This window comes from Engystomops pustulosus, chromosome 2, assembly GCF_040894005.1.
Source record: "Engystomops pustulosus chromosome 2, aEngPut4.maternal, whole genome shotgun sequence".
Taxonomy (NCBI): domain Eukaryota; kingdom Metazoa; phylum Chordata; class Amphibia; order Anura; family Leptodactylidae; genus Engystomops; species Engystomops pustulosus.
In genome coordinates this window covers 111,335,711-111,352,468 of record NC_092412.1, presented here as the reverse complement: position 1 = coordinate 111,352,468, position 16,758 = coordinate 111,335,711, and the positions used below count along the sequence as shown (strand labels likewise).

At 41.3% G+C, this 16,758-nt stretch overlaps 1 protein-coding gene across 7 annotated transcripts in view; it reads right to left on the bottom strand.

Annotated features, from left to right (window-relative positions):
• The window catches only part of SENP7 (SUMO specific peptidase 7), a 48,319-nt gene that overhangs the window by 28,744 nt on the left and 2,817 nt on the right, over nucleotides 1-16,758 (bottom strand). For 3 of the 7 annotated variants that reach the window (XM_072135966.1, XM_072135964.1, XM_072135967.1), the window contains exons 3-9: nucleotides 15,134-15,241; nucleotides 14,082-14,176; nucleotides 8,236-8,394; nucleotides 3,785-3,873; nucleotides 2,902-3,047; nucleotides 1,961-2,261; nucleotides 924-1,075 (exon numbers count right to left, since the gene is read on the bottom strand). In XM_072135966.1, the coding sequence (XP_071992067.1) occupies nucleotides 924-1,075; nucleotides 1,961-2,261; nucleotides 2,902-3,047; nucleotides 3,785-3,873; nucleotides 8,236-8,394; nucleotides 14,082-14,176; nucleotides 15,134-15,241 (1,050 nt within the window). Of the gene's footprint in view, nucleotides 1-923; nucleotides 1,076-1,960; nucleotides 2,262-2,901; nucleotides 3,048-3,784; nucleotides 3,874-4,356; nucleotides 5,295-8,235; nucleotides 8,395-14,081; nucleotides 14,177-15,133; nucleotides 15,242-16,758 lie in introns of those variants that run through there. The other 4 variants (XM_072135965.1, XM_072135968.1, XM_072135970.1 and 1 more) reach the window with 4 other exon arrangements.

Sequence of the window (16,758 nt, the reverse complement as noted above, 5' to 3'; positions counted from 1 at the left end):
TACAGACAATATGTATTCAATACTTTGCCTTCAAGTGAAGAGAATCTGGTGATTTGAAATAAAGAATTAAAAAGAAAAAGGGATTAAAGGAATTCTACCATCACAATCATGAATTCTGGTCACTTCCTTGTAGACCCAGGCACTGCAACTGTGGTAATCTTCAAAAATCAACTTTTAAAATTATGTTTACAAGCCTCAGGGGCTTTCCTAGCCTCTCTGTAATCTGGCTTTATAGACTCTTACACTGTCTCACCCTCCCTCCTCAACGCTCTTCACTTGTGCAGTAAACACTTCCTGTATCCCTGGTTTATCATACATGATTTTGATCGTAGATTTCCTATAATTCATTCATTATAAGAACAAGTGTTTTCAAAAACGCATCACCATTTCCACCTGGAAAAATGTAAAAATCAATGCTCACTCCTTCCAATTTTCGAAAAAGGTGCAGTTCTTGGAATCCAAATGATTTTTATTGATCTACCCATGAAGAACCCGATCATGAGCAAGTGACACTATGAAATAATGTGACGAAACTTGCACAAAGAAAGTGAAAAGAAAACTAATGCAGAGGGCACCCGTTTAAATATATCTGGCCCATTGAGTGTCAAAATATGGCAATGCAGATTCTTTTTCTCCTGAAAGGTTTACATATTTTTATAAAGGATTTAAAACATAACACAAACTATACAATTTGCTGAGCTGTGGTCACACCCAAAAGAATAAAAGGGTGTTTCACTGCACAGTGTAACCTGCAAAAGCAAAGACCAGTCCAAAATCAAACTACCTTATTTTTTGTTGATAACCCCACATTTGAAATTGTAAAGCTCCAGAATTTAACACTGAAATTATTAGTATAATATCTGTGTAATGATAAACTTACTTGGCTATAAAAAGTCATCTACACAGATAACTCATTAACATACCATAGGCTCCCCATCATCAGAGGGAGATGGGCACTGCTGGTCACACACTGCATCTTCCATCGTTTCATCTGGCGTTTCTGGCAATGGCTGTTCTTGCTCCGATCTTACACGTTCTCGGTGTTGTCCCTCTTCTTCATCACTTGACAGCACAACTGCATATTCACATTACAAAATAAATTATAATGGTGAAATAAAGTTATCTCAGTTGGTGTCGATTGTATAGGCAATCAGTGTCTGATCAATGCATAGGGCAGTGGTGGCAAAGCTATGGCACGGGTGCCAGAGTTGGCACTCGGAGCCCTTTCTGTGGGCACTCAAGCCATCTCCCCAATTTTACCAAACAGGACCAAATCCACTGCAGTCCCAAGCAACTTAAGAGATATTCTAAAGAGACACTTCATTGGCTGTTTGAAACTGCAGGAAAAGTGAGAAGGTGTTGACAGAACTGCATTGTCTTTGGAGGTCATCCTTCTGGACCCACCATTGTTCCTGGAGAGAAGATACAATGATGGTCTGAATTTGCCCACCTTCTTTCAACTATCTTGGTGGCCTCAGGGGCTAATACAATTGAATGATGTTGAATAACAGGTAACCATAAGTTACTGCTTGAAATGCCATGTTGGCACTTCATGGTATATAAGTGGATTTTGGTTGTAGTTTGGGAACTCGGTCTCTAAAAGGTTCGCCTTCACTGGCATAGGGCAAGAGAAAGTAAGAAATGGAACGTGAGAAGAGCAGACAGGAGGCTGCACTGCATGGAAGTGAATCTCTTTCATACACTGCAATTATCCTTATATCAAGTAATGGGTGCAGGAAGCAATACAAGTGTTTTTCCTTTAACTCTGCTGTCAGCTCATCCATCCTTCCACATTTCCCCTTTTCCTATCCTCTACCAGTATCTCTACCGGTTACTTATTGTACAATGAATTCAGATTAAAATACTAACCATGACAAAGCTGTCCACAATCTGTCCCCTCCATATTTCTATGAGCTAAGCTGCCCCACAGTTAATCTACAACCCCATACTTGTATCTTACTTGGTTCACTTGGCTGCTTTCCTTTATTGGTAGTTCCTACTTGTATATTTCTTCTTAAACGGTTGTATGAGCGTGAACTGTTCATTTTTGGTTCAGGCTTCTTCTGGGACAATCTGTCTCTGATACCGCTCTCTATAGTAACGGATTCCAATGAAGGGGACGTAGGTTTGTCTCTAGTATGAACAGATACATTTGTAGGTGAGGTAAGGTGCTTCTTGTTTTGGTACTCTGCTCTTTTATAGCAGTACGTTTTCTCCCGTGTGTTTGGAGAACATACATCGTTTTTCTTCAATGCCTTTTCCTGTAATGAAAGAAACATAATAGAATCATTATCTTTTTCTGGTATAGAGTGAAATTAAAGGGGTCAATTCTCCAAAATGCTGGTTGGGAGGGTTAACAGTAAATAGTATTGTACAGGTATATTTTTACACCTACTCAGCGCTTTCTACTCTTGCTGACCTGACATATAAGTTGGAGGGTCCAGAGAATTACCATGTGAAGTAACCAGCAGCGTCCATTAGCATAGATCTTACCTTACCCATTGTCTGTGTAGAACAGCGTGCATGGCACTTTCCAATCAGAGCAGTATGACAGAGATATGTCTGTGTTATCTCTCTATTATAATGTCCTGACTGTCTCTTAATGACTGCTCTGTCAGGACAGTGTTTCAGCACCTAGAACTGAAGATACTTGGCTTTTAGGACAGTAGGAAAGCTGAACCCTACATAAGGATCGTTCCAACTTATCAGTGAGCTATACTTCATGTGCCTGAAACTTCCAGAGATGGCACTGGTGAATATTGCAAATAGAATGATTTTTCAGTCTTTTTGGAGTAGGAATAAAAAACAAGGCTAATTCATCAATACAAATTTCCAATAAACCCCTATGAGCTTTAAATCTTAGTAAGAAATTGCCTGGGGAAAAGCACAATGATTACTTACACATTCCTGATTTGTAGGCTTTGATACATTTGAAACCCCCTCCTCAGTGTTATTTTTCTTCACTCCAAGTTCTTTTTGTGGGGAAACAGGTGTATTGCTGACATCCCGGCAGACAGTACTGAATGAAGCTTTCTGGGTCTGTTCTGCTTTTTTCAAATAAAAAAGAAAAAGATGCTGAAAAAAATATATACTTTATATATATATACACTATAAAATCCTTTGCTCATTCATTACTTATTTCTCTTAGGCTACACTCACACGAACATATACCCACCCGGACATAGCTGGGCGGGCATACGGGAGGCGCGCTGTAGAAGAGTTCTTTTCTCTCCATAGAAAATAGAGCTGTGCGGTCGAAAATAGAGTATGCGCTATCTATTTTGTGGCCACGGCTCAAAACCATGAGCACTCATTGTGCACACCGTATCAAACTAGGGTACCTTAGCCGTCTATGGGGGACGTATATCTTGCCGGATATCGTCAGCTGGATATTCGTTGCCCTGATGGTCATGTGAATGGGGCCTTAGGAACACTACCATGTGCAGTACAAACAACAGACCTGTGTGTCATTGGTTTGCGGAGTCCACTTACATGCCGATGACAGCTAGGAAATGCACAAGAAACACAAAATAAATGTGGACATTTTATGGGCCTCATTTCACTTCTCAGCTGTTTATTAGTTATGGAACAAACTTCTTTAAAAAAAATATATATATATTTTTGGAAAGGGATACCACTGTGGTCTTTAACCTGCACTAGTGGACATGAGCTTATGTTGTTTGTCAGGTTCTACTCCTACACCACGAAAGCTCACGGCCTTCTCCATTAGTAGCATGGAACACTCCAACCCAAAATATAGGCCCAAACTAAACCAATTCCAAACCTTTGTACTCCAGTGATGTTCTTTTTTCAGAACTTTTAACTTCAGGTTCCCTTCCTGCCTCCTTGTGGAGACCTAAAGTTTGTTCAGTCCTGGAAAAAATGAAATACAGAGAATAAAATACAATAAATAATGTCTTATACCTGAGACATAAAATATTATTGTTATGCTATACTGGGTACAACTGATCATCACATTACAAGCATGCCCGGTTATACTCAGAAGTTAAAGCAGGTTGTGTCCCTACCTCCAGCCACAAGGTGGTTTTTTTTAATTAACCAGGGAGCATTTATTAAAGGGTTACTCTGGTATAATAAAGACACTCCCTTTGCACTGAAATTGTAGATCGGTGAAGGTGCCCAATAGAATCACGAAAAATCCTCTGTATATATTTTGAGATATTTTCATTGATATTGAAGTAAACAAGTCTACATGGCAGTCCCATAGAGAGTGTATCTGACCTCCACCAATATAGCAGTTATTAATGGTGAGAAAACTTTACAAGAATGTGAATATGTTACTCTCATAAGGTGAGTGAAGGTCTGCAGGCTTAGGCTGTATACTGTAACCTTTACCTATGGCAAAGCAGAAGTCCCTGGATCCTTATCAAGGTCCAGTAGTCTCCAACTGCCACTAGGTCTGCCATGGCTGGAGCTTAGTCTTCACATCACCAGGCACCCCACAACTGACACAGTAATAAAGATATGATCACACCTCAGCATTTTCCCAGACATGTCTGGTCTACAGCAGAGATCTGAGACTAACTTTCAGCATTCTGTCCTACAATTCAATGGGGCTAATCCTTTAACTTTCTGCCCAACCAAGGAAACAGACAACTGAATTCCACAGCAGAGCTGAAAACCACAGGTTGTCTACACATTATATGGCCTTCACATGAATCTCCACCCAAAAAGTGAAAAAAGTAAGAGGACCTTTCACCACCTCCAACAACTCCATATCTTTAAATCCTCCAAATGTCACTCCAAAGATTGTAGCATAGCTGTAATGTTCTCTCTAACCCCTAAAAGTATTCTGTATGGCGGTAAATGTGGCTAGAAAGTGAGCAGGAAATCTTGCTTTCTTACCTTTAAAAGGAGTCGGTCAGGACTAAAATTCACAGTGCAGCACAAATGTGGGAGGGGCCAAGAAGGTGCAGCATTTGGAGGCAGTCCCCGGGTTACGTACAAGATAGGTCCCATAGGTTTGTACTTAAGTTGAATTTGTGTGCAAGTCCAAAATGTATATTTTATAATTGGAGTTTCCAAATTTTTTGATGTAATGGGGCCAAGGATTGTCAATAAATCTTCATTACAGACACCTTACAGCAGATCATTGCAGTCTGGGACTATAGTAAAGCTTCCAGAGAGCTTTATCAGAGGTCACAGTGGGCAGAGGGGTCCGTCTGTAACTAGGGGTCACCTGTAAGTCGGGTGTCCATAAGTAGGGGACCGCCTGTACAGCACTGAGAGAGGCAGTTATACCACAAGTCCCATAATGCTTTGCAGGTGCCTCTCACACTGGTCTTCCATACATCCCTGATTTCAGAGTCTCCTTCCGCCTGTTGTACTCAAAAAAGTCCCTGCACTTGCTAATACCCAGAAAAGCAGGATTCTAGAAAATATACCTTTCGATCATTGTCTCATTATACTTAAATTAGAAAATTCATCTTTATAAAATTTAAATCCCATTTACCTTATAAAATCATGTTTCATGTGGGCCTGTTTTATAAAAATCCATCTCATAGTAAATCTGTCTATGTTGTCCACAGCAACCAATCACAGCTTAGCTATCATTTCCCAAAGCAGCCAACAGACAGTTACTGACAGTTTTTCTCCATCAGGCTCCATGCACACACACACTCTTTTGGCCAAAGATAGAGCAGGCTCTATTTTTTGCGGCTACAGCACAGTTCTCACCATCCCGTGCATTGCGCCTATTGCAGTATATGGGGATGTGTATATGGTTGCAAGCTTGCGGCTGTATATACATCCTCACAATGGAAGTGGGGACAGACTTTATGTATTATGTCTGTATTTTCTATCCATCTATTTTCTGACATGTGACCCCTGAAATAATTGCAATTACCGGCAAACCGCTGGTTTGCCCCCTTCATGGGGGCATGGAGGGGCAAGAAGAAGGGCTGGTGGTGGAGTGTTCCGATCTTTCACAAGAAGCAAGCAAACTTTCTATGTAAAGGTTTGCAAGCTGCAAAATATTTTTATGCCTGATAGGACCTGACGTAGAAATATACGCTGCACATCCTGGATGTTAGATACATCAAGACCCATTTGTGCTGCAGTGTATTAGAAATCTCTTCCTACGAGTTGATGCTGTACTTTACCATCAAAGGGCACCTAATGGGCACTTGTGGTCCCTGATGTAATGATCTTGTGTTTCGGGCATAAATGTAGCTTATGGAAAAACCTTTTTAAAGAAGTTGCACCAAATATTCAGATTATCCCTTATCCACAGCATAGGATATAACAAGTTAATCAACTGACTGCTGGAACCCCCAGCAATTCACAGAAAGAGGTCCCAACAGATGGAGCAGCAGGATGTGTTCTGCTGCTTCATTCAATAGTATGGGAGTATCTTGCTGTGGGTCCCTTTCTTGTGATCATTCCTGTAGACCAGGGATCCCCAAACGACGGGCCTGCGGGCCACATGCGTCCCGCTTCTTTCTGGCCCCCGTCACATAGAGTCCAATAGAGTTGATGATTAGGCCGCGGTCTATGATTAAGCTGTGGCCTTCAGCAGTGGGGCAGGGGCCTCTGTCCGACCGGACAGGAAGCTCCTGCTCGTCACTGTATAGTGCTCGATGTGGCCACTCAAACACTATTTTTGCAGGTGGAGCGATGTGGCCGGAAGACAACCTCGCACATCGCTCTTTGAACCTGGATGTCGCACACCCCTTCCTATCCGGCAGCAGCCAGAAGAAAGAAGACGCAGGAGCCAGAGGGGAGTATAGGATTTTTTATTTTTTAAAAGAGCAGTAAAAAGATTGTGGCGGCTGGGGGCCTAATATATGAAATAATTAATGAATTAATGGTGGAGGGGCACTATAGGGAACAATAAAATGGTGAAGGGGCAGCATAGGAAATAATGGTGGGGGGCAGTATATGAAGTAATTAATTATGAGGGGCAACATAGAAAATAATTAATTATGAGGGGCAGTATAGGAAATAATTAGTAGACGAGCATACACACATGGTGTTTAACTCATGCAGTTCAATACGCAATGCAACAGCTGAAGAGAGAGATTTACCTAATTAAATAGTTGTTAACATTTGCGCTTACGAAATGCTAGCATTAATGCAAAGTTAACACGTGTCAACATTGTGTTAACCCATGCCGATATCTCTTCAGCTGTTGCAAGTTAAACACTATAAGCGACTGCACCCTCAGGCCACGTTCACACATGGAGATTTTGCTGCATTTTAAAACACAATTTAAACGCATCAAGGCAATAAAAGCATATGTCTTATCACCAAAATTCATGCATTTTTCTCAAAGCATCTGCAATGTGGATCATTACACAACAAAAAAATGCAATCCAGACAGAACACGTGACTGCAGCAGTAAAGACTGCATCAGAAAATCTGAATATGGAAACACAACCTCACTGATCGGATTGTTGTGCCTTATCCCGTGGATCCTTATACTTTACCCCAACAAATCATACATCGACAGACACTTCCCATTTTCAAAATTGCATTAAGTAGTTTAGAGACATAAAAATTTACGTTGATGGCAAAAAATGTGCCCAGAATAGAAAATAATTTGTAATATTTAAACGTGTTTAATGCAATGGGGCACATTTGCTTACCCGGTCCAGTCGCGATCCAGCGGCACGTTGTCCGACGCGGAATCGGGTCTGCCGGGATTCACTAAGATCGTGCGCCAGATATCCAGCAGGTGTCGCTGATGCGCCGAGGTCCGCCGGAGTTCACCTTCTTCGTCACGGTGCATGTAAGTGCGTGTCTTGCAACACAAATTATTTGATAAATTTCAAGTTTTTTCCGAATCCGCCGGGTTGTCTGACGACCAGGCAACCCCCCCCCCGATTTCTGTCCCTTGAAAGCCGTCATGTGTTTCAAAATCCTGGGGCAATTCGGCGCAAATCTGAAATATTCAGGAAACCCAACGAAAGTGCGCGATTCGGAACCTTAGTAAATGAGCCCCATTGTGTCCATTCTATTTGACCACCACATTTCTAGCTACCAAGGACAAAGAGAAAAACGATTGTAGTCTCTGCAGTATACGGATCCTGAAAACCTCTTTAACCTTTAAAAGTTGTGACACCGTTGACTTTTAAGATATACCATATACACGTATAACAAGACTTTCCAATATAGGGTATCAGTCATATGACAAGTTATTACATTACAAAGTAAAAGCTTATAGCACTACAATATTCACACTACGCCACCTAAAAGGTGTTTAGCATACTGTACCTGGACAAACAAAAGTTTTCTGGAGAACCTTGGTATGCAGAGTTTTTAGGGGTTTGTGATGAAATGGAATTTATAGTATTTGAATCAGTAACATTGCCCTCTGCAGACGCTCTTCCTGAACCAGACCTAAGGATATCCGTCAGGATAACTTTGGGTTGCCTGTTGTTTAGATATAACAGATACATATAAAACATTTCCAGCAAATGTCACACAAGTGCTTCCTGGTTTCATGCTTGGTGTGCCCGTATGCCACAAGCAGCCCTCATGCATTTGCACAGCTGCCACATACAGTCATGGCCAAAAGTTTTGAGAATGATACAAATGTTCATTTTTACAAAGTCTACTGCATCAGGTTTTATAATGGCAATTTGCACATACTCCAGAATGTTATAGTGATCAGCTTAACAGCAATTAATTGCTAACTCAATATTTGCCTGGAAAAAGAACTTTTTCCCCCAAAACACATGTCAACTTCATTGCAGGCCTGCCTTAAAAGAAGCAGCTTACATTGTTTCAGTGATTGATCCATTAACACAGGTATGGGTGTTGATTAGGACACGGCTGGAGATCAATCTGTCATGATTAAGTAAGAATCACACCACTGGACACTTTAAAAGGAGGCTGGTGCTTGGCATCATTGTTTCCCTTCTGTTAACCATGGTTATCTCTAAAGAAACACGTGCAGTCATCATTGCACTCCACAAGGAGAGAGGTTCCATTGTTGCCAAAAAGGCTCCAGGGCACCCAAGAAGGACCAGCAAGCACCAGGTCCATCTCTTAAAAGTGTTTCAGCTTCGGGATCGGGCTACCAGCAGTGCAGAGCTTGCTCAGGAATGGCAGCAGGCAGGTGTGAGTGCATCTGCACACACTGTGAGGCGGAGACTCTTGGAGCGAGGCCTGGTGCCAAGGAGGGCAGCAAGGAAGCCACTTCTCTCCAAAAAAAGCATCAGGGACAGACTGATATTCTGCAAAAGATACAGGGAGTGGACTGCTGAGGACTGGGGTAAAGTCATTTTCTCTGATGAATCCCCTTTCCGATTGTTTGGAACATCTGGAAAACAGCTTGTTTGGAGAAGACAAGGTGAGCGATACCACCAGCCCTGTCTCATGACAACTGTAAAGCATCCAGCAACCATTCATGTGTGGGGTTTCTTCTCTGCCAAGGGAATCGGCTCTCTCACAGTCTTGCCTAAAAACACATCCATGAATAAATAATGGTACCAGAATGTCCTCCAAGAGCAACTTCTCCCAACTTTGCCTTTTCCAGCATGATGGAGCACCTTGCCATAAAGCAAAGGTGATAAGTAAATGGCCCAGGGAACAAAACATACAGATTTTAATCCCATTGAGAACTTCAAGAGACGGGAGGACAAACAAAAAACAACAGATTGTGACAAAATGCAAGCATTGATGTGCAAGAACGGACTGCCATCAATCAGGATTTGGTCCAGAATTTGATTGAGAGCTGCCAGGGAGAATTCCAGAGGTCCTGAAGAAGAAGGGTCAGCACTGCAAATATTGACTTGCTGCATTAACTCTTTCTAACTGTCTCTAAAAGCTTTTGTTACTCATAATATGATTGCACTTGTATTTCTGTATGTGATAAAAACATCTAACAACACACACATAAAAACCAGAGGGCAACCGATCATGGGAAAATATAATATGTGTGTCAAAACTTTTGGCCATGACTGTATGTACCAGTTTATAGCAGTGTAAGCAGTGAAGCATTATAAAGAAAGAAGCTTTCAGGAAATTGCTCTAAGTCTCCTGGGATCCACCAGAACAGGTGCAAAATATTGAAATAGAAATGTATACCAGCACAGCCGCCTGTCTGATACATAAGGAGGCCGGAGCCTCCTGAGGTATACAGTGTGGCAGGGGGAACTTTATACAATGTGCTGGCATATGATAAATTCCTCCGATTGAATCCAAAGATCAGAAGTATTTGATTTTTATTGACCCTTTCTGGAGGGGATTTTATTTTAAACTTTCTTTCCCCGCTCTACATGAACAAGATTCTGTGGGTCAGTATAATTGTGACAATACACAATTAATAGAAATTCAATGACATTAAATACGTTACACAATGACACCTTTTTTTTTTTTTTTTTAAAGAAGAGTTTTTGCATCTTCATCTTTGTATTGTAGTGTATTATGAATGTCATCTTCCTGAACAAACTGATATACTGTGAATGCTGGCAAGCCTGGGGGTCATCACAAGGGTCTAGTCTGCAATCATGGCATGGGGAAGGCAGAGCAAGAGTATCAACAACTGCATCTAAGGGGTTACCCTCCCACGACCAGTGTTAAAACAATGGGCAGCGGAGCAGGAGCCTGGCTATGATTATGTGCCAGCGATCACATAGCACAGCTTCTGAACCTGTTCGAGTACCATAACATAACTTCTTGCCATGGTGAAGCAATATATGGGCCATCAAAATGTACAGTAAAATTGTGGTGCTCCTAAAGAGTACAATAGCAAAATTGATTTGGGAATTATTCTGTAACAGACCAGACCCCCTGGTATATACAAAATATATAAAACTTTGCACTACTGTTTGTCCATATTTACAGCATAGATTTAAATGTATTAACATAGAGGGCAGAGTAGGCGCAATTCCCAAATTGTGACTAAATCACGGCTTGTATGGCTGTTTTCTTGCGTAAAAGCCATGATGAATTCTCCCACAGTTCTTAAATTATGAGACACCCTATCACCTGTCATGTGACATGTGATCATGTGACATGTGATCAATGTCTGATTGGAAGTAGCAGGGCAGCTTAAGGGGTCTCTCAGATTCTTCCTTTAACAATCGACTTTTACAATCATGCTAATGAGCCTGATGGGCTATGGGGTGTCCAGAAGCCCTCTGTGCTCAGGTTTCACAGGTTGTTGTCACTGCAGTAGCTCGTTTCAGTCTCCCACGCCCTCCTCCTGTAATATCAGCACCAATGATCACACAGTGGGAGGGGGGAAGTACTCCTTCACAATGCAACAGCCTGTGAGACAACAGCACGAGAGAGATGTGATAACACACCCATAGCCTCACTGGCTCATTAGTATAATTTTAAAAGTCAATATTAGAAGGAGGCCATAGATAACAAATATAAATCATAACAGTCATGGAGCCTGTATCTATGAGTAATTTCATTGGTTTATCTTGCTTAATTTTGATATTAGATTTTCCTTTAATAGTGCTAGAAACTGCTGGAAATAGCCAACCAGAGTGCTGTGCCATTACTTAGTTCGTTTGTAGTTTTCTGGCGTAGAAGCACCAAAAAAAAAATTGCCATTTCTATGTGTTGCATCCTTGCAACAACACCACCTCTAAGTGGGCCTGGAGGGGCGGAAGGGGCGCGGCCGCTGATGGAGTGGGCAGACACAGGGTGCTCCTGCCCCATGCCTGCGCCCTCGCTAAAGCTTAAGAAAATTCAACCCTACGTACATTGCATTTACGCAAAACGAAACAGCCACCCAATGGATGTATCAGGATGTCTAAGCCTCTTAAAGGATCACATCTACTGAGTCCTGAATGTAGAATTGCTACACTGAATTCATGTGCCGAGTTCAGCAGTTCCAAGCTCAGACCAGTAAATTTATTCATGCCTCCGGCCCCACTTGGTCCCCCTACATAGTGTAATGAGAGCCGGTGACATCACTAGGTCTCTCTGCAAAACTTGCGCATGTGCGAGAACAGCATTGGCAGCGATGTACAATATTTGCTGAGAGAGACAGACTAACGGTGAGCGGCTCTATGTACTCTATGTAGGCATGAATAAATTATATAGAACAGCCGTCTGCTCCATTACTTTTGGGGAGCAACAAGGGGCCCGACTGAGGTAACTGGGACCCCATTGGACCGCTCGTTTTCGTGATCTGTCGGAGGCTCATCAATGAGACTCCCCACCTATCAGAAAGTTAGTAATCCAAGTGTTTTATATTGCATAATCTGCAGAATAGACTAGCTGGCAAAATATTTATACCAACTAGTGGTCGGCCGCAACGTGTGACATTTTAAGCCACTTCCTTTTGCTAACATAGTCCGAAAACCCCCCTCTGAAAACACGCCATTCAAGTAAATGTACTAGTATGACTGGGTACATTGATCAAAAAAGAGTGTTTAGATCCCCAAATCCACTGAAAACAGATTAGAAAAACTACAATTAAAAAAACAAACAGAAAAACAAACATATTAACCCTTTTCCTACCAAGGAGGTATTTTGCGCATACTGGCAGGTCTGTACTTCACTATACATGGACATATATATCTGCTATAGCTTTCAAACTTTAAAGAGGTTATCCAACATGATGATGATGCAATGACTCCCTGGAGTAGGAGAACATGTGACCAATATTCAGAGTGTCATTGTAAACCAGTGTAAAGTCACTAATTTTCTGGTCCCTCGGAACAGATCAATTATTTTAACATCAATGCGAGAAAACAAGTTAGATCATTACATCCCTTAGCAGTGAATGCACGTTTGACAACTCAGCACTACCCTGCTGTGATCGGCTGTAGCAAGTGTACACTTTCAACCAAACTACTGAGCCACTACATATACCAACAAAGGTTGGAGGAGAGGCTCTGCGCTGAAAAATTAAGGAAAATCTACCATAAAAATGAAGCACGATACAAGGACATTTACTCATAGATTCCAGGCCCTGTGACTGATTCTATTTGTTATCTATGGCCACCTTCTAAAATCAACTTTTAAAATTACACTAATAAGTGAGAAAAGTTATAGGGGCGTTACCAGAAGCAATGCTGCAGATTCACTGGCTGTTACACTGTGCAGAAACACTTCCCTCCCACTGTATGCTGAAACTTCACCTCCTGCAGTGATGTTAAATCAAGCAGAGGGAGCAGAGGGTGAGGGTGACAGTCTAAGCTGTGAAGCTTCAGTTGAGCCTGTGAAGCTCCAGTACGGAGAAGCTCTGGTAACCCCCAAACGCCCTTCAGGTTTGTTAGCATAATGTTCTAAAAGTTGATTTCAGAAGGAAGGAGGCAATGGATAACAAATGTAAGAAGATTACCGCAGCCATGGTGTCTGGATCTATGAGTAAGTGTCCCTGCCTTTTCATGCTTCATTTTGATGATTTCCTTTAAGGACCATGGTAAGTATAGATTCTTTATTAGTTTTACAGCACCTGTGACCCTAAAATTATGAACCCCAACAACCGCTTGAAAGGAGTGATAGGGATAAAAAGCTGATGGGTAAGAGTCTGACAACAGGGACCCACCATTCACCAGAATAAGACTCCCAGCAAATTGGACCACGAGGGTCCTGTTCTCACTAGTTGATGGAGCACTAGGTCATGCATGTGTCCTGATGCTCCATTCAATTGTATGGGATAGGTGGAGATGAGCCCTGTACTCATTACATGCATGGGGCAATCTGCTGGGCTATTACTCAAAAGGAGTTATCCATAGTGAATCAGGCGGTTGCTACTATTAATTCTAAATGTGACATAAATCAAATAACAAAAACACGTAAACTACTGCAAACTTTTGGAAACATTTTTTTAATGGCCAAGAAGTAAGAAGGAATGAAGGAATCAGTAAGGATCAGAAGGCAAGAGACTAAAACAGTGACCAAAACACAACTACAAAAATAATCATGGCTCATTATAACACAAGGCTCCGATTACTCTCTGTGATATATCTAAATCTAGAACTCACTAATAAATTGATATGGAAAGTATATTGGAAAATAGTTTTCATTACACAAACAATATGGAAGTAGACAATCCCTTCAAGTCACATCCCCAAAGCACATACAAACAATCTTGATGTTACATTTTACCTTTTGTTATTTAATAAGAGAATATGAAATAAAATTACCTCATAAACTTGGAAGAACCAGGTGATGAATAATATGCATGGGTTTCTCTATTTCTTGGTATATTAAATGATTCATATGATGAAGAATATGGTCGCTGAAAGATAAGCATATGCCTTAATACACACATCTATATAATAGGAGAGTGGAATTTTATTCCATAACATAATATAAAATTTCTATCTTGTAAGGGTAATAACAGTATATGACTGCTCATCATTTGTTTTCTATAGTTTTACAGGTAAAGGGGTATCCCTATCTTAAATATTCATGTTACATCCTAAGGATATGTCATGTACAGATGATAGTTGTGGCTCTGCTGCCCTCCTTCCCTCGCCGGGGCTGAACGGTGAGAGTGCCGCACATGGTCATCTCTATGGAAGGACTGAGTGTATGGTCTGGGGCTCTGGGCTCTTGTCAGGGCTCCCATGGAGTTGAATAGAAGGTGGTCGCAAATGTGCGTGAAGGAGGTCAGAGCACCTCCGTTTTGAGATAGGTGCTGGCCCCAGAATGAAATATCCTGTGGATATAACATGAATAGATAAAATGGGAAACCCCCTTTAATTACAAATGCAAGAAAACCATGTGTGAAAACTGTCCTAAACTGTACTGTGTGCACATGGCCTATGAGTGTCTCATTCTATCAAGGCATCTAACAGCCCCTAATGTTAAGCCCTTAATGGCCTGGCCTGTAATTTTTTGGTTTCAATTATTCACACCCGACCTTCCAAAGGCCATAGCTTTTTGATTTTTACATATACAGTGCTGTATGCGGGCCTTCTAGTGTAAGTATTCAATATCCTATGCTGGGAAGCAGGAAAAAATCCAAATGCAGTGCAATGGATACAAAATGCAGTTGCTTAATGATGCCCATACACAGCGTGTGAGCTCTCTCCATACATTCCCCACAGAACCACAATGTTAAAGGTTTGCAAACGGGTTAACTAGATCACTGCAAACCAAGTCATGTGAGCAGTCCGATGCTTGACACTGCATACCTGGTCAGCTTCACTACTCATATATCACACACATTTTAGAGTCTACAATGCTTTACCTTGGAAACTGAGCCATTTCTGTGTTCAAGATTGCCAATTCTTGTTAAAGGTGAACTTGTATGAACAGCTTCACACCAATCGTCAGCTTTTTTCTTTGGAATTTTAAACTAAGGGGAATAAAAACTATATTTTAAAATAGGTGACAAAGATTACAATTACTACTGTGTGTAATAAACCAATATTTAGATCCCTTAAAGGAAATCAACCATTTCAAAAAAAAAAAAAAAAAAAAAAAACTAGAAAAACCCACCTCCGCTCCTCCTGATGTTGATCCCAGTGCTGTCCTCCACTAGTCTAGACATGCCAGGATCACCTAAAAAAGAAACTTGGAATTAGCAGCACGGAGCTCGGGGAAAAGATGTCCAGCGCTCCAGGCTGCTAATTATGCAAGCTCTCGAACCTCCCTCTCCCAGTATGAATTCACACCACCGGCGTGACTTCACCTCCCTCTCCCATGCAGTGAGGTGGCGGGGGCGTGCATAAGGAGCCAGAAGGAACAGTGCTGCTAATTCTAGGTTTCTTTTTTTTTTAGGTGATCCTGGCATGTCAAGACTAGCGGAGTACAGCACCAGGATCAACATCAAGAGGAGCGCAGGTGAGTGTTTCTAGGGTTTTTTTAAATGGTTAATTTAAAGGGCTTTAAAAGGATTGTACTACAGAAAAGGGTACTCCAACTACTAGCCAGATCCTGAGCAATCTTACATCTATTCAAGTGCATTACACACATGGGACTAACCCTTGTCCCCCCGTCGGATTAATGGAGCAGACGACCGTGCATGCCTGCTCTGCTCCATTAATCTCTATGGAGCTGACAGAAATTGCTGAGTGCTCTGCTCAGCGATCTCCATCAGCTCCATAGAGGAAAAAAAACTTATCTTTTTTAAAATATTTTTTAGCCCTTAAAATTTCATATAAAAATGTATATTAACTGGTTTTGCTGGTATATATATATATATATATATATATATATATATATATATATATATATATAGATATACACACACACAAATGTTGTGTAAGGTAAATAGAGTGACAATATATTTTGCTTTGACTGAGAATTTTAACATTTTTTTTGATAATATATTAAATATATATTTCTTTTACATTTTGTGTAACTGCGATGAGCTCCAGCTTTAGGGAAAAATATCCCCGGCAAAGCTTTTCTGCGTGATAAATAGCAGCAGCACTTCCATCTCATTAACCCTTTATATATAGCTAGCTGTAGCTCATGGCGTTGCCTGGGATCGTAAATAACTGCTCTTAGCTATAACAAAATAGAACGGGTTAACAAAAAATATTTTATATGCATCTCTTTCTCTCTCTCTGACTGGATCTGAACATCTCTGTCTCTGAGTGTCTCTGACTGTGTCTATCTGTTGCTGTCTATGGCACCGACTGCCTGACCCTTTCTGTCTCTTATTGTCTACGACTGACCCTGTCTAAACTGTCTCTGACTGTCTACAACCATCTCTGACTGTCACTTTGTCTATGGGGGGGGGGAGTAATCAGAAGTGTCTGAGAGCAGAACTGTTGCCCATGGTAACCAATCAGAGCACAAGTTTCATTTTCCCCTCAGCTGTTTATAAAATTACAGCTGATCTCTGATTGGTTTCCATGGGCAACT